This window comes from Elgaria multicarinata, chromosome 12, assembly GCF_023053635.1.
Source record: "Elgaria multicarinata webbii isolate HBS135686 ecotype San Diego chromosome 12, rElgMul1.1.pri, whole genome shotgun sequence".
Classification (NCBI taxonomy): domain Eukaryota; kingdom Metazoa; phylum Chordata; class Lepidosauria; order Squamata; family Anguidae; genus Elgaria; species Elgaria multicarinata.
This window is the reverse complement of record NC_086182.1, coordinates 12,792,876-12,812,913: the sequence shown is the minus strand read 5'-3', so window position 1 is coordinate 12,812,913 and position 20,038 is coordinate 12,792,876. Positions and strand designations below refer to the sequence as shown.

The 20,038-nt window shown below is 45.3% G+C and overlaps 2 protein-coding genes across 2 annotated transcripts in view; one reads left to right on the top strand and one right to left on the bottom strand.

Moving 5' to 3' along the window:
- Positions 1-20,038, bottom strand: part of DOCK5 (dedicator of cytokinesis 5) — a 175,900-nt gene that overhangs the window by 47,603 nt on the left and 108,259 nt on the right. The window contains exons 22-28 of the mRNA XM_063139247.1: positions 19,665-19,799; positions 17,911-18,022; positions 15,174-15,244; positions 12,535-12,641; positions 11,200-11,336; positions 9,343-9,438; positions 6,903-7,001 (exon numbers count right to left, since the gene is read on the bottom strand). Of these exons, the coding sequence (XP_062995317.1) occupies positions 6,903-7,001; positions 9,343-9,438; positions 11,200-11,336; positions 12,535-12,641; positions 15,174-15,244; positions 17,911-18,022; positions 19,665-19,799 (757 nt within the window). The remainder of the gene's footprint in view (positions 1-6,902; positions 7,002-9,342; positions 9,439-11,199; positions 11,337-12,534; positions 12,642-15,173; positions 15,245-17,910; positions 18,023-19,664; positions 19,800-20,038) is intronic.
- The window catches only part of KCTD9 (potassium channel tetramerization domain containing 9), a 145,157-nt gene that overhangs the window by 101,734 nt on the left and 23,385 nt on the right, over positions 1-20,038 (top strand). The gene's annotated exons all lie outside the window — the stretch shown is intronic.

Sequence of the window (20,038 nt, the reverse complement as noted above, 5' to 3'; positions counted from 1 at the left end):
GAATGCTCAGAAAGGCTGAAATTGCAACTGATATACCACAGAACCATCTGCATTGTTCCTTTAACCTCTTCTGCTGCTCCCAGATAGTGGAATGGCCTGCCGGGAGAGATTTGTAAACTTAACAGTCTTCCAGAATTTAAGACAGCCATATAGACTGATCTCTCCCAGCAGGCCTACTCAGTTGAATTTTAAAATGCCTTTTAATAATGTGCTGCTTTTAATAATGTATTAGTTTTATATGTTTTCATCAATTATATGTATGTTATGGTGTTTAACCTGTTAACCTTCAAAGCTTTTCACGGTCTAGCTCCTTCCTATCTCTCCTCTCTCATCTCACACTATTGCCCTGCTCGTGCTCTTCGCTCCTCTGATGCCATGCTTCTCGCCTGCCCAAGGGCCTCTACTTCCCTTGCTCGGCTCCGTCCATTTTCTTCTGCTGCCCCTTACGCCTGGAACGCTCTTCCAGAACATTTGAGAACTACAACTTCAATCGCAGCTTTTAAAGCTCAACTAAAAACTTTTCTTTTTCCTAAAGCTTTTAAAACTTGATGTTGTGCAGACTTTATACTGTTAGTTTTACCCTACCCTGTGCCTGCTTACCCTACCCTGTGCCTGTTTGCATTCTCTTCCCCTCCTCATTGTTGTACTATGATTTTATTAGATTGTAAGCCTATGCGGCAGAGTCTTGCTATTTACTGTTTTACTCTGTACAACACCATGTACATTGATGGTGCTATATAAATAATAATAATAATAATAATAATAATAATAATAATAATAATAATTTGTGTTGTACCCCGCCTCGATCCAGAGGGAGAGGCAGGTAACAAATATATTATTATTATTATTATTAATAATAATAATAATAATGTTTCCCTTGGGAAGTGCCTGGAACTACTGACAGATCAGCCAGGGATTGGACCCGATACACTGCCCATAGCAAGTTGGGACATGACAGCATGAAAAAGGTAATAAGTCTCACAATGCCAACAAAACTGATTTCACGCCAGGAGGAAAGAGTGAATCTTACAGTGCTGGGGAGGCAACCAGTAAAAAACTGTCAATGGAACTCTGAAATAAACCATGAGACAGAAAGCAGGCTGTCTTGCCACGTCATTCTAGACACAAAGACATCAGAGGAAAACCTCCATGTAGATCTTTTCAGAATCCTGAGCAAGGCAGTAAAACAGAGCGCCTATAAAAAAGGGAGGTGCTCCTTTCACACCCCAACACTGCCAAATGCTACACATTTATGAGGGTTACTCTACTACATTGAACTGAGCCGTTGTGTTCCAACACATTCCTCCTGGTGCAATCAAAACACCGGACCCATGAAAAGGATGAAACCTGCGTCTCTTTTAGTAAATCCCCAAGTTTCTTGTGCTGAGTAAGACCTAGAAAAAAATCGCCTCTTTCCTATCTGTTGTCCCCAAATGTCTGCTGGTCAATGCTCTCCTTATTCTGCAGAGCCAAACATCTACATTGGGAAAGTGTGATGCGTAAGGAGAATTAGGATTGATTTTAAAGTGTAGAGAAGGTTTAGTCATACAAGGGATCCTCCGGAAATTCTTAGAATCATAGAATCATAGAATAGCAGAGTTGGAAGGGACCTACAAGGCCATCGAGTCCAACCCCCTGCTCAATGCAGGAATCCACCCTAAAGCATCCCCGACAGAGGCTTGTCCAGCTGCCTCTTGAAGGCCTCTAGTGTGGGAGAGCCCACAACCTCCCTAGGTAGCTGATTCCACCGTCGCACTGCTCTAACAGTCAGGACGTTTTTCCTGATGTCCAGCCGGAATCTGGCTTCCTTTAACTTGAGCCCGTTATTCCGTGTCCTGCACTCTGGGAGGATTGAGAAGAGATCCTGGCCCTCCTCTGTGTGACAACCTTTTAAGTATTTGAAGAGTGCTATCATGTCTCCCCTCAATCTTCTCTTCTCCAGGCTAAACATGCCCAGTTCTTTCAGTCTCTCTTCATAGGGCTTTGTTTCCAGACCCCTGATCATCCTGGTTGCCCTCCTCTGAACACGCTCCAGCTTGTATGCGTCCTTCTTGAATTGTGGAGCCCAGAACTGGACACAATACTCTAGATGAGGCCTAGCCAGGGCCGAATAGAGAGGAACCAGTACCTCACGTGATTTGGAAGCTATACTTCTATTAATGCAGCCCAAAATAGCATTTGCCTTTCTTGCAGCCATATCGCACTGTTGGCTCATATTCAGCTTGCAATCTACAACAATTCCAAGATCCTTCTCGTTTGTAGTACGAGAAGTCCTACGAGAATGTCCAACCCTGTTCTACATCCCACTCCACATCTCTTTGTGCATGTTCAGAAGACACCTTAAATCCTGCTGATTAAGGCTGTTGGTTAAGCAGCAGTGTTCAGGGTGTCTTGTGCGATACGTTTTGCTAAATTCTGCTCATTCACTAACCACAGTCTGCAGCAGGGTGAGTGGCTCTAACTGTGGTTTAAAGTGTTGTGTTCAACAGCCCGGCTTCTGGTTAGCACTAACCCCAGAGAACCAGTTTCGCTAACCACAGAGCCTGAAGCGTTGTCCGAACAGGCCCTTTGTTGTGCGTGCACATACGCAAGCACCACGCCAGGTCATCAAGGAAAAGAGAGGCCTATGATCACAGCCCACCTGCAGGTTCCACTTGGTGGAGGAACATGAGCAAAGTTGGAACCCAGAAATAAACGCTGCGTGAAACCAAAGTTAAACCATGTGTTCAAACTCTGGGCATGTCTAGACGGGGCGATATCCCGGGGATCATCCTGATCGTCCCTGGGCATCCACGTGACGCACAAGGGATCCTGAGAGCAGGGAGGGATGAGCCCTCCCTTTTCCAGGATATCGCCCTACCCTTTAACCCTGACTTTTCCCGCGGTCTTGGGATGATCCCGAGACCGCAGGACGTGTGGCTGGGCATCACGTTTTCATCCCAGCTCCTCGTGAGTAACCGCAAGGAGCCGGGACCTGGGCACAGGGTGTGGCGCTCCTCAGGAGCTCTGTGCCCATCGGGGATGGGGGGGGCAGTGGGAGTATTATTTTTTTTTAAAAAAAAAGACTTACCTTTGCGCTTGAGCGCTCCTGCGCTCATCTTCAAAACAAAAAACCCAAAATGGCAGGCGCGATGTCCTCCGTCCTCTTGGGACGTCGCGCACCACATGTAGACTGAGGGGGAGGATCTCGTGATCATCATATCGTGAGATCATCCCCCTCCACCCCCCTCTGGCTTGTCTCTACCCCTGGTTTGCAACTGACTTCCACTGCAGGGGGAGCGATGGCAATGCAGTATTTAAGCAAACAAAAAACTGGAGTTGTCATTCAGTGCAAACGTGGGCAAATGTTCATGGAAGCCGAAATATACAGGACAACGGCTCTTACTGGATCTGCTCTTGTGGGCATAAGAATAAGAGAGGTAGCAGCACCCAAGACAAAGCAAGATGATGAGAGCCCCAGGAAAAAGGTCACACTTTGTGGACTGTGCAGCAGGGATCGTAGCTGTACTGTCCGTACTGGAACATTTCAGAAAGAGAAATGGGCACGGCTGCTTACTACAGAAATTGCTTCCAAGCCTTATCAGATCAAGGCTTGAAGGATACGATTCTCGCTGACAGATGGCACCGCGAAGATCAGAATTAACGGCTTAATCACGTTAACCCAAAGCTGCAAGGCAGCAACCATGTCTGGACTGCAAAGGTCACAAGGGAATGTTTATTTATTTGATTCAGAAATTCATCTTTCCCAAGGAAATTCAAAAGGAGACAGTGGGAGTATTGATTTGACTGCCATGTTTATCGTGCTTAAGCTCCATGGGGGAACCAGTCTTTCTGCTCCTGTGACTTTATTATGGAGGAAGTAAAATTTGCCATCCTCCCCCGGAGACATACTCTTTTCTATCCATAGTCCGAGTATACTGAAATGCAGTGGAGGCTGGTGGCTCCAATTTCACTGGGGCCGTGAATCCATTCAGGGTTTCGATCAGAACCAACTAAAATTCCACAGGAGCTATCCAAAGTGCTGAACTCTAGACCCAAACTGGTTTCAGCACCCTGAATAGCTCTGTTAGAGTTCTGGGTAGTTTTGACTGATGTCCACAGTTCTCGGACAACGTCCACATTTCTGGTTGGATTAGCCCGGAGAAGTGAAGGTTAGGGCTAAACTGTCACGTTAAAGGCATGTAAGCGTTTGAAGTGCACATGTTTTATTCTCGGCCAAGCAGGAGTGAGGCCATCTTGCATGGGGTGGGAGAAACAACCCTATTGCATGAAAATAACCCCAACCCAAAGCTGATGTTAGACTGTAATGGTAGGTTCCACTGGTGCCAAAGATTTCAACCCCCCTCCCTCTTTATCTCGATCCCAATTTTCCTCCCTCTTTTCCCTAGGGAGGTCATGGGTTCTCTCACACTAGAGGCCTTCAAGATGCAGCTAGGCAGCCATCTGTTAGGGATGCTTTAAGGTGGATTCTAGCATTGAGCAGGAGGCTGGACTCGATGGCCTTATAGGCCTCTTCCAACTCTACTATTCTATGATTATATGAACTCTTGGTTCTCAGTTCAGCTTTGGCAGATGGCTAATCAGAGGAAGGTTGGATATAAATGCTGGGAATAAATAGTATAAGAAAGATCACACCCTTAGAGACATGAACACACTCTTCAGGTACTTGAAAGGTTGTCACACAGAAGAGGGCCAGGAACTCTTCTCGATCATCCCAGAGTGCAGGACACAGAATAAAGGACTCAAGTTAAAGGAAGCCAGATTCCAGCTAGACATCAGGAAAAACTTCCTGACTGTTAGAGCAGTATGACAATGGAACCAATGACCTAGGAAGGTTGTGGGCTCTCCCACCCTAGAGGCATTTAAGATGCAGCTGGACTATCAGGTATTCATTAAGGTGGATTCCTGTACTGAGCAGGGGGTAGGACTCAATAGCCTTATAGGCCCCTTCCAACTCCACTATTCTATGATTCTATGACTGTCAGTAACTAAGCCTCTAGAGAGATGTTTCAACTTTTTTAGAACGGCGAAAAAAACTGCACCAAAACCAGGAAACCATCAAATGATCTGTGGAAAGGAAATGGGGTCAAGCCATTTTTAAACTGGCTAAAATATTAAAGCATGATTATAAGGGAGATGTAAAGAATGCCCGATTGGAGGATGCACCCAGAAATTGCAGCCAACTTGTACAGCCAACCGGGGTGGGGTGGTGAGGTGATCAAAGTCATGAGATCTCTGTCTAAATGGCTGCATAAAACTCTACCCAGAAGCTTTAAGTCCTTCCAAAGCTAACTTTCTGCACCGTTCGCTAAGATAATCCACACTGAAGGAGCTTTTGAGTAACCTGATTTGGGTTGGAAATTCTGAAACGAAAAACTTCAAAAGACAGAGCTGAAGATCTTTCTTGAGCGGCCTGGGGATTGAGTTGTAAACGGGCCACATGCTCTTGTAGTAATAAACACACATCTGCATTTCTGGAAGCGAAGGCTGACGGATCAAAATCGCCAACTTCCCATCAGACCAAATAAAGTCAAAGCCTGCAATGCTCTTGGCAGTCCTCCATGGAGGGAAGAGACATTACACCACTCTTTTCTTTTTTCCAGAGCGAACTAAACACATGCCAGTCTCCAAACTGTCATCCTGCCCTGTGCTGATGGATTTTTCCATGGTTACTCAGGCCCTGAACTAGCCAATGGCTGAATTCATGCTATCTTGAAGGAACAGAAAAATCTGGGAGGAGGGAGAGGGAGAGTCCTTATGCCAGGAGAGTAGTACTCAGGCCTGAGGTACAATCTGCCCTGCAAGATGACCAATCCCCCTTCCCCTGGGAACACCCCCTTCCCCCAAAGAGTGACTATATGGTGGATGGACCAAAGGTCCATCTAGTCCAGCACTCTGTTCACACAGTGGCCAACCAGCCTCCCACCCATGTTCCCCTGCAACTGGTGTATATAGGCTTACAGCCTCTGATACTGGAGGTAGCCCATAGCCATCAAGACTAGTAGCCATTGATAGCCTTCTTCTCCAGGAATTTATCCAACCTCCTTTTAAAGCCATCCAAATTGGTGCCATCACTACGTCTTGTGGTAGCAAATTTCACAGTATAACTATGCATGGTGTGAAGAAGTCCTTCCTTTTATCTGTCAATCTCCCGCCAATCAGCTTCATGGAATGACCCCAGGTTCTAGTATTATGGGAGAGGGAGGAAAATGTCTCCCCATCCACATTCTCCACACCGTGCATAATTCTGTGTCCCTCTATCATGTCTCCCCTTGGCCTCCTTTCCCCCAAGCTAAACAGCCCTTGCTGTTGCAACCTTCCCTCATAGCGGAGGTCCTGCAGCCCCTTGATCGTGTTAGTTGCACTTTTCTGCACTTTTTCAAGCTCATTAATATCTTTTTTTAGGTGCGGTGACCAGAACTGTACGCAATATTCTAAGTGTGGTCACACCATAGATTTGTATAGAGGCAACATAATATCCAACCCATCACTGAAATATGGCCCCTGAAACTTCTCCAAAATGGAACTTGAGCTGAAAGAGGTTCTGTGCTCACAGACAGGAGGAGCTATGACCCCTCCCTACGCTGGGTACCAAAGCCCCATCCACCTTCTGACATTTTATCCATTCTTACCCTAAAACTTTCAAGCATATTTACACAACAATCACAAAGGACTAGAAACCTGACTTAAAATGAAATACAATCTGCGATCCTTGCGACGATGCACTCAGCCAACCCCCGCTGGTTTCCCAGCCCTTCCAGAATGGCACCATCTACGCACCCTCTGACCATGGTGACACGCAGCGAAAGACAAGATCAGAGACCCAGAATGTAGGGAGGGAGGCGCTCCCTAATCCCTTCTCCCCCCTTCCCAACCCCACCTTAAAGTTTAAGCAGACTTACAATAAGGTCTTGTCTGGTTTTGAAAGTGCTGATGTAGTGGTTATAATGGGAATCTTCCATTTGCCTCAAAATGGCCGTCATGCAGGCTACAAAGCTACCCTGGAAAGAAGAAGAGAAACAAAAAATAAAAATAAACCCTTGGTCAGTTGCAGACGTCCTTGAACACATGCGAGCAGCAGAATCCAGAGCAAGGGATGAAAGACCATCCTTGGGGACATCCTGAACGTATCCAGTTTGCCTTGCCGTGGGAAGTGGGATGCTCCCAAGATGGGCCTTTGGTCTGATCCAGCAGGGCTCCCCTTGAAGGATGTTGTAAGATACTGGCGCACGACAGGTCAGTGTTGAAAGTGGACTGAAGGAACAGGAGACAGAAGACTCAGCTGAAGCTGCCAAATCCCACACCTTACAAAAACTCTTGCTCTGCGTTCTGCATTCTCCAGCCTGGTGGCCTCCAGGTGAGTTCCACACTGGCCAGGGGATGACGGAAGGTGCAGTGAAACACATCTGGAGAGCAACAGGTTGGGGAAGGCTGCTCTACATTCACTAGAAGTTATTTTTAAATGGATGTTGTGTTTGTATGTTGTCTGTTTTTAGGCTTTTAAATTTTGTATATCGATTTATAATGTTTAATGCTTTAATCTTTTGTAAACTGCTCAGAGAGCTTCGGTTATGGGGCAGTATAGAAGAAATAATAATAATAATAATAATAATAATAATAATAATAATAATAATAATAATAGAAAAAAAGACCCTGGACAATTTTCAGTGGCCTTCTTACTTTCAGGGTCACTTTAGTGGGTTTTTAACTTTGCTTCTAGCATGCTGAAGTTGTGCTCCTATTCCCACAGGATTTATCCACCAGTCTCAGAAATCCCATAATGGTGGTAGTGTGTGTGTGTGGTAGTGAGGAGTACCAGCACAGATACATCAGAGCAGTGGTTCTCAACCTTCCTAATGCCGCGACCCTTTAATACAGTTCCTCATGTTGTGGTGACCCCCAACCATAAAATTATTTTCGTTCTTCTCTACACGATCCATTGTCATGGGATGGTTTGCTAATGAAAATAATACATAACAGTAGCTTTAATAATACAAAAGATGATACATGACATAGTTCAGTCAATACAGTTTCCGAAGACCATCGGAAATATGTGTTCTCCGATGGTCTTAGGCGACCCCTGTGAAAGGGTCATTCGACCCCCAAAGGGGTCCTGACCCACAGGTTGAGAACCGCTGCATTAGAGGAATGCAGTGGATTCAATTTAACTGGAACTGGGAACAAATGTTTCACGTCAGCATGCACTCTGTGCCACAAGCCCAGTTCTGGTGTAATGGTCAGACCACAGTTTGGCCAATGGGGCCATGACTCAAGCTCCCATGCTCCCCTCCCCTTCCATGTATTTTGATTTCTCTCCCACACTAACTTAGGTTGCGATAAGTATAGCTTGCAAACCTGAATCAATGGTTGCTGTAAACCGTAGGTTGCTTCCTATCCAGAACTGGAAACCAACTTCAAAGCATAGTTTCCAACGGTGGTCTCGGGCAACTCGTGGCTTGTGCTAACCACAGCTTGACTGACTTGCACACCACAGCAAAATATAGTTTTCATGTACAACGAAGTGAGGGTGGAGGGAGAGAGTGAGAATATTGGACCAGTGTCATTCGAGCTCCTTGGAGAAGGCCACACTGTGGTAGCTAAGCCTAATCCCTGCTGTGCTATGTGACACTTCAGTAGTGGCCAGATGCCCGTCTCCTCACAGGATGTCATAACAACTCCCTGTGTCTGACAGCAGGGGGTGGGAAATGGGTAGCTCTCCAGAAGTTGTTGGACTACAATACCTATCACGCCTGACCAGAGGCCATGCTGGGTGGGGCTGACAACATCTGGAGGGCCACAAGGCCACCCCTCTTTGTATGGGATTCTGCCAAGTGGCCCTGACTAAATTATTATTATTATTATTATTATTATTATTATTATTATTATTATTATTATTATTATTATTATTATTTCCACCTTTTGCCCACTGCTGGGCCTCTCAAGGCGGCATTACACAATTTAAAACACATACATTTAAAACCTATGAATAGAAATAGACAAAAGTTAAACATATATTAAATATGTTACAATTTTAAAACATTTAAAATACATGACACAGGTTTAATTGGGGAGAGTGGGGGGGGGGGGTGATGGAAAAGCCTCAGCCAGGAATTGAGAACATTTCAAGGCCTCTGGAAGCCGTGACAGGCCGGATGGCACGTAATGTGCAAACGGGTCGTTGAGAAAACAACTGAATGAAACAGCAGCGGGCAGGCCACTGTCCACCCCCGCGCCCCACAGGCGAGGCTCCAGGCCGCTAAAGCGTCCAAGCAAGGGCCGCGCACATCAAAACAAAAGGGAACGAAGAGGAAGCACACAGAGCGTCGAGGGAACGGCTCTCACAATGTGAGGAGACTGTCGGCTCATTCCAATCACAGTCCGGTTTATTCTCCTCAGCAGGCGCTCCATAATCAACTGGATGTGAGCTGCGGTGGGGCCCTGAGGATATTAAACACACGTAAGCAGTTGAGGCAGACGCTTGGCACGCTCCCTTCCAGAGGGAGTTCCACGGCGCAGGAGGAACCAGGCGGGCTGGACGGGCAGTGGAGAGCGGTCGAGAGAGGCAGGCGAAGAAGGGCTCTTGCGCTCTCCCTTGGCCCTCTGTTTCTCTCCACTCCCAGCCTCTAGCCTTGCTATATTCCTTCCCCACAGCTCTTTCCCTCGCTACTCCCCGCACTCCTAGCCTCACTCTTTCACCTCTCTCTGCCCTTTCACCTTGCTATTTCCCCTTTCCTTCCGGCCTCGCTATTTCTCTCCCCACCGTCGCCTCTTTCAATTAGCCAGGCCTTCACAGCAGCCATTATTATGGGACTAGCCACATCGTCCACGGGAGCCATTTTGTGCTAGCGCCCACAGCAGTTTTCCAAATTCCCAAATGGGCCCAAAAAGCTTGGGGGACCCTGCCTTACAACTCCGTCATTGTCCTGACAAAGAGGGCAGCAGCCCGTGGGGCTTGAAAGAATAGTTTTAATAAATAAATAAATAAATAAATAAATGACCCACACCCATGCCATGACCCTGGTTCTCCCCTAGGAGACAATAGTTTGGGAAATTGGGGGTGGAGAGACGAGGCCCAACACGTTTAATGTAACACACAGTCTGGCTCTCAGAATGTGAATTTTACACCCAAATATCAGTGTCACAAAATATACATAGCCCTGCCTACAGTCAATATTATCTTCAGCAGCTATCTTCAACCTGATACACTTCAGGTGTTTTGGGCTGCAACTGCCATCTGCTTCAACCAGCATGGCCAAAGTTCAGGGATGATAGGAGTTGTAATCCAGAACAACTAAAGAGCACCAGGTTGGGGGAGGCTGCTCAACAGTGGTTAGCTTCCAGTGTCTCTCTCAGTCCAGCTGCCATCAAGAAATCCATCGTCCGTCCTTGTCGATGGCTCATGCAAGGAGGCTCGGCGTGGTCAAGGTGGCTGGGTCATGTCTGGAACTAAGGTTAGCTTTCAGGACCTTGGTCAGCAGTCCTGAAGCTAGAGAACCAACCAGCTCCACCAGCAGAGTCTGGGAGCAACTGGCAAGCAGATCAGGAGGGTCTCTCTGGAAACCACACCCCTTCAAGTGCTGCACCTGGTTGTTAAAGAGCCAGCAGCCTTTTCCTGCAGGCACTGGCTTCTCCTAGGGAATGACGGTTGGAGAAGAGTGAGCCAGTTGGGGACTGATCCCCTGTTCAATAGAGGAGTCTGAAGCCCACTCCTCTGAGTCAGAAGGTAGTGGCACTCCTGGGGAGCTGTGTGAACAAGACATGGGGTCTGAGGAATTCAGAAGGACCAGGAACTGGTTCTGATGCCTACCTAGAGTCAATGTCACTAGAGGCTTCAATTTCTGAGGGACACCAATCTTGGACCATGACATCACCCAAGAATTTAAAACTAAAAATACTGGGAATTGAACCTGGGGCTTCCTTAAGCACCTTCCCCCAACATGGTGTCCTTCAGGTGTTTTGGACTACAGCTCCCATCAACCCTGACCATCAGCTGATGCTGATAGGAGTTGTGATGCTGATGGGAGTTGTAGTCCAAAACATATGGAGGGCATCAGGTTGAAGAGCTGTTCTCCAGGAAAAATAAGTGACCTTCTTCTGAATTGTGGCTCCTCCCAGAACATATATGGAATGCTTTTGGATAACGGTCCTTCTTCCAAAAGTGGTGTGGTGGTGATGAAATCCCATCCATGTAACACTTACCACCTCCTTCCGATCCAAAACCTCCAGAATATTGTTAAGGAGCTGTGAACAGGCTTCATGATCCGGTTTGTTGGAATTATCATCCAGCTGTCCACTCAGTTGATCAACGAGCAGAGGCAAGAGAATATCTCGGCACTCTGGGGAACAGGAAATATAATAGTGGATCAGGCCGCCTGTGCTTAAAGATGAGTGTAAAATGAGTTTCAGTTTTGATAAGATTTTATCTTATCAAAAATGAGTTTTGATAAGATTTCACTGAAATCCACGAAGTTCTCCATAAAACGGACAGAGTTGTCCATCCAAGCCTAGGGCTTTGAGTACATAGCTTTTAAAATTCTGGTTTGGATTCTTTGTGCTGAATTAAGGTAGCCACCTCTTTTTTTCAGACTGACTTCTCAACTTTTAAAGCCACCTGGCAGCCAGGTACAACATGGTCCTCTCCATGCAAGAAATAGCTGTACCTATTGGATGTGGCTTGTGCATATGCTGAGAAATTCATTTCAGTTCCTTTTTGATAATAATTTACTAAAATCCGCAAAGTTCTTCATATTCGAGAGAGAAAGGAACTGAGTTTTAAAAGATCTGAATGCAGGGGAAAAGTGAAACTGACAGATTCACCCACCCCTGTGGCCATGCTTGAATTTCTAACCAATTTCTAAGAAAACAAAGAAAAATTTGCTTGCAGAGGGAAAAGGAAACTTACAGACATTTCTCTACCTGCGCCACTGCAGTTCCTCCCAGAAATTATTAAAATAATAACTGAATGCATTAATGAAAACATGCATTTTCATGCTTGATAGGGAGCATAAATGACCTGATGTATCTCCATTGCTCAGGAGGGTGGGATTAGAATCAGTGCATATAAATTGCAGGGAAGAAGGTTTCGGCTCCACGTTAAGAGAAACTTAGCAATGAAGATGATGTATAGCAGAACAGGCTGCTTCAGGTGCTGGGATCTCCTTTGGAGGCATCTCAGCAGAGGGTCGATGGCCATCTGTCAGGCATGCTGTAGTTGTATCCTGCATTGTTGATCCATCTATGGAACTGGGGTGGATCATACACAGTCCCTTTCACCAGCGATAAGGCATGGAAGAGGCAAACTGGAGAGGGGGCCTCCACGGGCCGATCCAGAGGTATCACAGACTCCAGCTGCCACGGACAGCATGGATTGCCTCCCACGGGCAGTGGGCTTGTGATGCCAGTAGGACTTCAACAGCCTTCAAGGAGTTTTGCAGAGTGCCTTACAACCATACCTCTCCCTAATAGTCAGAATACTTAAACAAGGAACATACACAAACACCAACAAGAGAGAGAGAGAGAGAAAGAAAGGTTTACCGGCTTGACGGAATAGGTCACTGTCCACAATCTTTGTCATGCAGTTGAGCTTCTGACGGACAAGCTGGTTATCTGGGATGCTTTGGATAAATTTGCTAAAGAGGACGCTGAAAAGCAGAGTAGGCAGGGAGGAAGAGAAGAGAATGCTTGAGTTCATTAATGTTCTCATCATTGCTTTGGCTACAGTCATAGAATCATAGAATAGTAGAGTTGGAAGAGGACTATAAGGGCATCAAGTCCAACCCCCTGCTCAATGCAGGAATCCATCCTAAAGCATACTTGACAGGTGGTTGTCCAGCTGCCTCCTGAAGGCCTCTAGTGTGGGAGAGCCCACAACCTCCCTAGGTAATTGGTTCCATTGTTGTACTACTTTAACAGTCAAGAAGTTTTCCTGATGTCCAGCCGGAATCTGGCTTCCTGTAACTTCAGCCCGTTATTCCGTGCCCTGCACTCTGGAATGATCAAGAAGAGATCTTGGCCCTCCTCTGTAACAACCTTTCAAGTATTTGAAGAGTGCTATCATGTCTCTCCTCAATCTTCTCTTCTCCAGGCTAAACATGCCCAGTTCTTTCAGTCTCTCCTCACAAGGCTTTGTTTCCAGACCCCTGATCAACCTGGTTGCCCTCCTCTGAACATGCTCCAGCTTGTCTGCGTCCTTCTTGAATTGTGGAGCCCAGTGGGGAGAGTGTTCCAGATTTGCGGGGTCCTCACTGAAAAGGTCTTTTCCCCCAGTAGACCCCTGGCACATCTTGGATCGGGGCGGGGGGTAACCTGGAGAAAGGTCTCGCCCTCCCTCAATGAGTCTACCTTCTACACACCATTGTCACCAGCTGCTATTGCCCTTCCTGCTGTCTTCCATCCTCGCTAACACTTGCTCAGTTGATGGGTAGAGTGCAAATAGGTAGTGGCATCTGTTCCTCCTCCTTCTCATGACCAGCATTATCTGGACCAGAGCAAGAAGCAGGTGAGGAAGCAGGTTGCAATGGTGGTGAAGAGGAAGAGAAAATCCAGGGAGCTCTTTTCAGTGGGGCCCTGCTGGGGCATGGGGGCCATTGCCAGGTTCCCCACCACGCCAACCTTTGATGCCACCCGTGGCTTGGAAAGTTCCTGGAGAATTCCTGCCAGTTAGAGGAGAGAGTACTCCAGGCTAGACAATAATTCAACCAGGGCTAAATTTATTTTCCCTTTCCAGACCACCTTAGAAGGCCAATCAGACGATTTTAAAATTAGATGGCTGTTGGCTGATGTGGACACATTCATCAACTATAGGGTAGCTTTATTTGCGCTAGCTGCAAGAAAGATAAGAGCAGTCTTTCTAAACCGTATCACTGTCAATTCCCAAGAAAGAATGTTTTAAATCCTGATTATTTTCCTGTATTGTAAATAATACAGTAAAATATTAATGTTTTCTGTTTTATACTTGCGTGCTTTATGTCTGTATTGCGATGGGCACTGGTTATAAGGTCATCCTCAGGGGTCCTTCTCCGTGAGCCCCTGTCAAAGGAGGTGAGGCAGGTGGCTACCAGGAGGAGGGCCTTCTCTGCAGTGGCACCCTGGCTGTGGAATGAGCTCCCTAAGGAGGTTTGCTTGGCACCTACATTATATGCTTTTAGACGCCAGGTGAAGACCTTTTTATTCTCCCAGCATTTTAACAGTCTATAAATAAATTTTAACTTGGTGTTTAAAATTTGTAATTTTGCATTGCTGCTGTTTTTATCTGGTTGAGCTTTTATATTGTATTTTATATTATGGTTTTATACTGTTGTTTTATACTTTGAACGTTTTTAATTTTTGTTAACCGCCCAGAGAGCTCCGGCTATTGGGCAGTATAGAAATGTAATAAATAAATAAATAAATTATAAACAATAAAAACTTGAGATGAGATGGTCTGATCCAGTATAAGTCAGCTTTACATTTTCCAGAAACAGAAAGGAAAGCAATGAGTGAAGAATCTTATAGTCTGAATGGGACCTACAACAAAATGTTGCAGTGTATCCTCATCCCCTAATGGGAGTGCACCTGTACAGGGTTCCAGCCGGACACTCCTTTCAAGTAGGGTTTTTCCGCTCTTCCTGATCTTTCCTGTTTTTCTTTTCTAACCAATGCTCACTATTTCATGGCTACTGAGCATGTGCAGTCCTCATTGGACTGAATTTGGGGGGTTTCTGTATCCTTAGATTACTTGGTTTTTTAAAAATGTATTGTTCATGCTTCTGCAAACTTTGTTCCCTTAAGCAAACTTTTTTCCTCCCCCTTATTTCTTCGTGGCACCATATTGACTCCATTTCTGTTGGCGGGCAGAAGTCTGAATTCACTTTTAGAGGGAGTGATGGTTTAAAGACATGTCTCCATGAGGGCCCTCTCCTACATAATTTCAGCCTCAGAACTTCCAGACGGGATCCTTAAAAGAGCAATAGGGTTAAAAAAATCTACCCTCCAATTTGCAGGCTTCACCTTGAAAACATTTGTACGGTTTTCATCCAACTGGTAAAAAAATATATTAATCCAATAGGCCATGGGTATTACTGTGTCCTTTCACAAAGAAGCAGATCTGACCAGTTTGGCTTAGAACAGTTTGCCAATTCTTTTCCTGATGTCTCCTTGCCAGACATAAAGGAGGAAAAATATTTTATAGCTACCTGAGCTCAACAGGATCAAAGACTAGTTTGACATCATTGATGATGCTTGGTAAATACTTTAAGGCGGCGCCCTGTAGGATACAAAAAGGAGAAAAAATAAGGTTAATCCCTTCACTCTAAAAAGCTAGACCATTCTCTGTTTGAGGGATACACTGGCAGTCCTATCTGGGTCAAAGACACAAGCTGACTCTAAAATTCGTCCTTGTTTTGATCCGCTGGATTTATTGGTTTGTTAGCAACCTTATTTGATCTATTTGCTGCCTGCATTTATGCTCCATGTTTCTATAAAATATCCAAAGAAGCTTACAACCAAAATAAAAGCCACACTCAGTAACAAAAATATCACTAAAACCAACAATCAGTCTTAATAAAGGACCATCTTTGTCACTTGAGGCTCAGGTGGCCTCGGTGGCACGGAGTGCTTTCTACCAACTTCGGTTGGTGGCCCAGCTACGCCCCTATCTGGACAGGGATAACCTAGCTTCAGTTGTCCATACTCTGGTAACTTCCCAATTAGATTACTGCAATGCCCTCTACATGGGGCTGCCTTTGAAGACGGTCCGGAAGCTGCAGCTTGTGCAAAATGCGGCGGCCAGACTGATAGCTGGAACAGGGAGGTTTGAGCAGGTAACACCGATTCTGGCCCGCTTGCATTGGCTGCCTATATGTTTCCGAGCCCAATTCAAGGTGCTGGTCTTAACCTATAAAGCCCTACATGGCTTGGGACCACAATACCTGATGGAACGCCTCTCCCGACATGAACCTACCCGTACACTGCGCTCAACATCTAAGGTCCTCCTCCGAGTGCCTACTCCAAGGGAAGCTCGGAGGATGGCAACAAGGGAGAGGGCCTTTTCAGTGGTGGCCCCCCGACTGTGGAATGATCTCCCCGATGAGGCTCGCCTGGCGCCAACATTGTTATCTTTTCGGCGCCAGGTCAAGACTTTTCTCTTCTCCCAGGCATTTTTAACAGCATTTTAACAGCATTTAACAACGTTAAGTTTGTTTTTAATGGACCCCACAATTGTTGTTTTTAAATGGATACTGTTGTTTTTATACTGTTTTTATGTGTGTGTGTGTGTGTGTTTTTAAATTGTATACTTTTAATGTTTACTATTTTTAAATGTTGTAAACCGCCCAGAGAGCTTCGGCTGTGGGGCGGTATATAAATGTAATTAAATAAATAAATAAATAAATAAATAAAATGTAGCAGCAGCAGCAGCAGCAGAAAATAAACTTAAGGATGGTCTTCTACAAAAACTAGCCAGAATACAACAGTTCTCCATTGCCTGTCTAAAACCAAGCAGCAAAGAGGGCAGGTGAACCTCCTTTGGGAGGCTGTTTCAATTTTGGTCACCACAACAAAGAAGGCCCCGCCTCAAATATAGATTTCTATACAGCTATATTTCTAACAGCGGGTGGATCCATAATAAGGCCTCAGTGGATGAACAATGATAAGCTTTACTCTTGTCAATGAGTGCTTTTTTTCCCCTTTTGGAAAAGAAAGGCCAGATGTAAATGTAAATAATAGATCAACCTTGCATTTAACAACTTGCCTCATTGCTATAGGTGAATAGAAATTTCATGAAGGTGAGTGAGAAGCCTGGTGAAGGAGGCATGTATTGCTCTGCCCTTCCTCCAACAGCCCATTTCGTTTCTGTTTCAGCCATGGAGGAAAGAAAGTCATCTTTTTCACCAGTCCTTTTTCACCAGAGCTGGCTTCACCAGTCCACCTGGCTGAATGCTTTTAACTAGACTGCCTTTTGATACCTTTATTTCCAGGTGGACCAGCATGGAAATGCAGGCTACTGGCCTTGTAGAAGGCTAGTAATTTTTAAATTTACTATTTAAACTTTATTTTAATCCATGTTTTCAGATGCATTGCTCTCACAAGATGACTTACAAAAGCATTAACATACAAATTACAATACATCCAGGTGCTTTTTTTTTTTAAGCCAGCAGGGGGAGGTGATATATATCTCCCTGGGTAAGAAATTCCAAAGGTATGGGGCCACCACTGAAAAGGCCCTATCAGTAGTACCTGCCAGCCTAATGATTTTTGGTATTGGGCCAGAGAATTGCACCTCTGACACTGATCTTAATACTGGGATAGGCTCATATAGGTGTAGGTAGTCCTTGAGTGAATGTGGTCCCAAACCATTTACTCTGTACAGCACCATGTACACTGATGGTGCTAAATAAATAAATAAATAAATAAATAATAATAATTATTATTATTATTTATGGCTTGAAAATCCAAAAACAGAACCTTGACTTGAGCCCAGAAATTTTGTCATTTGTTGTTGCTCCCTGCCTCGATCAGAATGGAGAGGTGGGTAAGAAATAAATTAATATATTATTATTATTATTATTATTATTATTATTATTATTAATATAAATTATACAGAATAGGGGTAATATAATCCGAACACCTACTTCCCACTGGTGTCCTAACTGACTCATTTTGTACCAGTTGCAGTTTCCAAATCAACTTCAAGGGCAGCCCCACGTAGAGCACATTGCAGTAATCTAACCTAGATGTAACCAAAGCCGGTGTCACTGCAGCTAGGTCAGCTTTCTCTAGATAGGGCTACAATCGCTGAATCAGCCTAAGCTCGTGTTTTTGTTGTTCAGGCCATCTCCATCAAAAGCTTACTTGCAAGGCTGAAAATGAATCGTGTGAGTTCCCGATGGAAGCCACAAGAAATTCAGACAATGTCAACCGGCCTGTACTAACCTTGATCTTGACAGCCTCCTCAAGAGGTCTGTCCATGAGGACGTTAAAGGAGAGGAACAGCTTGCGGATGGCATTGTTGAACTCATCTCCGTCTTCACTTTTCCCGTAAAACCTAAAGGGAGAAAGAATGTCCTATGCTAATTATCCGTTGACTAGTCATAAGGGGTTTTTTTAATGATGGAAGTAGCGCTTTCCATATACCACGATTCTTGAGGATTCATTAAGAGCCTCGTCTTGAAGACCTGGATGCTTCAGTGGAACATTCATTGGCAACGTCAAAGCTGGGGAATAAGATCAATGACCTCCCCACACACATTCAACAAGGGAAGCTTAAAGAAAGGGGAAAGGGGCAGGGAGGTAAGTCAGGACCTTCTGGCAGGGAGCGCTGGCTGCAGGGTGAACCATTACACACACTGTCCAAATTACAGCCAGGTTCTTGGATCAGAAGGTCTTAGGGATTTCCAAGTATTCCCTTCGTCAGTTTTGACACCATCATTAGCAGTCATGCTGCATGATAATGGTCACTTTGTGAACTGGAATGTCTATGCAGGCACTTGGGATGTGGGTTTCATGATGTTTCAATCATGCCTCACAAGAATTGGTACTGGGACAGAGAACAGTGTCTACGAACCTTTTTTTTCATTCCTTTAATGTTAGTAGTCCTCATGGATCCATTAGTATTTGGGGGGAGGGGGAGAACATGACATTAGTGGAAAGCTCTTTCACCTAATTTTACCTGCCCACACTGTTTGTGGTTATGTAGGACAGGTATGCATAAGATATTCAAAGGCACTCCATTCTTTGTGGCTATGTCATATCATGGGGACAGGGGGCACGCGTGGTTCAGGAAACAAAAATAGGTTCTAGGGGCTAAATGCTGGGGGTCCCTAGCTCAAATTAAGCCCCAGCTTCTTTATTTCAGGGAGCAGAGCTTCTGTGATGTGTTATTCCCTCTCTCGTGGACTCAGCTTTGCCTCTCCTAGCCACGGGGAGGGGCAAAGATGTACGCAAGGCCCTCCAAGGATGGGCAAACACATTTTGCTGCCTGAGGCGAACAGCAAATGGTGCTGCACCCTCCCCAGTCAAGGTGTCTAGCACCCAAGTCATTTTTTGGCACCTGAGGTCAAAAATCCCACAAGCGCCTTTTCTTCTGGGGGCAGTAACAGTTCAATCACAATTCACCCTTCCCGGTGCCTGTTTACACTTCCCTGTGCCTGTTTGCATTCTCTTTCCCTCCTTATTGTTTACTACAACTTTATTAGATTGTAATCCTATGCGGCAGGGTCTTGCTATTTACTGTGTAATCTGTACAGCACCATGTACATTGATGGTGCTATATAAATAAATAATAATAATAATAATAATAATAATAATAATAATAATAATAAATTACAGCAACAGCCCCTTGCATGACACCAAACCTCAGCTGCCTGAGGTACCCCTCTCTTCTTCATTTAACTGAAATAAATAAATAAATACTGTCCAACAGTTGAAGCTCTCTGAGTGGTTCACAAAAATAACAATAGGGCCAGCCCTGGTAGCCCTCCAAGCACTCAAATTCCTACTCAGCCACCCCCCCTCCCCGCCCTCCCCAGCCAAAAGGATGGAAAATGTGTTAAAAGTAAAACAAAATAGATAACGAAGAGGTTCTTACAACGCTGACTGTCTGCACCCAGTACCAATTTCTGCAAAGAAATAACATTTGCCTAGTGGCTGAAGAGAAACTGAGACCATGTTTTCTGTCTCCAGCTTACCCTAGGTACAGCACCCTTGACTGAACTATGAACCGGAACAGGTACTTCAAGGCTTTCAGGGCGGCAAAGAGCAATTCCGTCTTGCTGGAGTCGTCCGCGTTTCCGACGTAGTAGTTCAAGACTTTGGTAAGTTTTCTGAAGCAAGAGAAAAATCAATTAATTACAGGGCTCTTTTAGTGGTGGCTCTTATGCCAGTCAGAGGTCCAATCACAGCAAAGGTGGCGGGGGGCGGGGAAGAATCCTTCTACGACTTCACCTGCTTCTCTGTACCACAGGCTGTGCTTTTTGGAAATGGACAAAGCTGCTGTACATCAGGTCAGAAGATTTGCCCACCAGAGACAGTGTAGTGGCTAGAGGGTTTTTGCCCGGGAGTC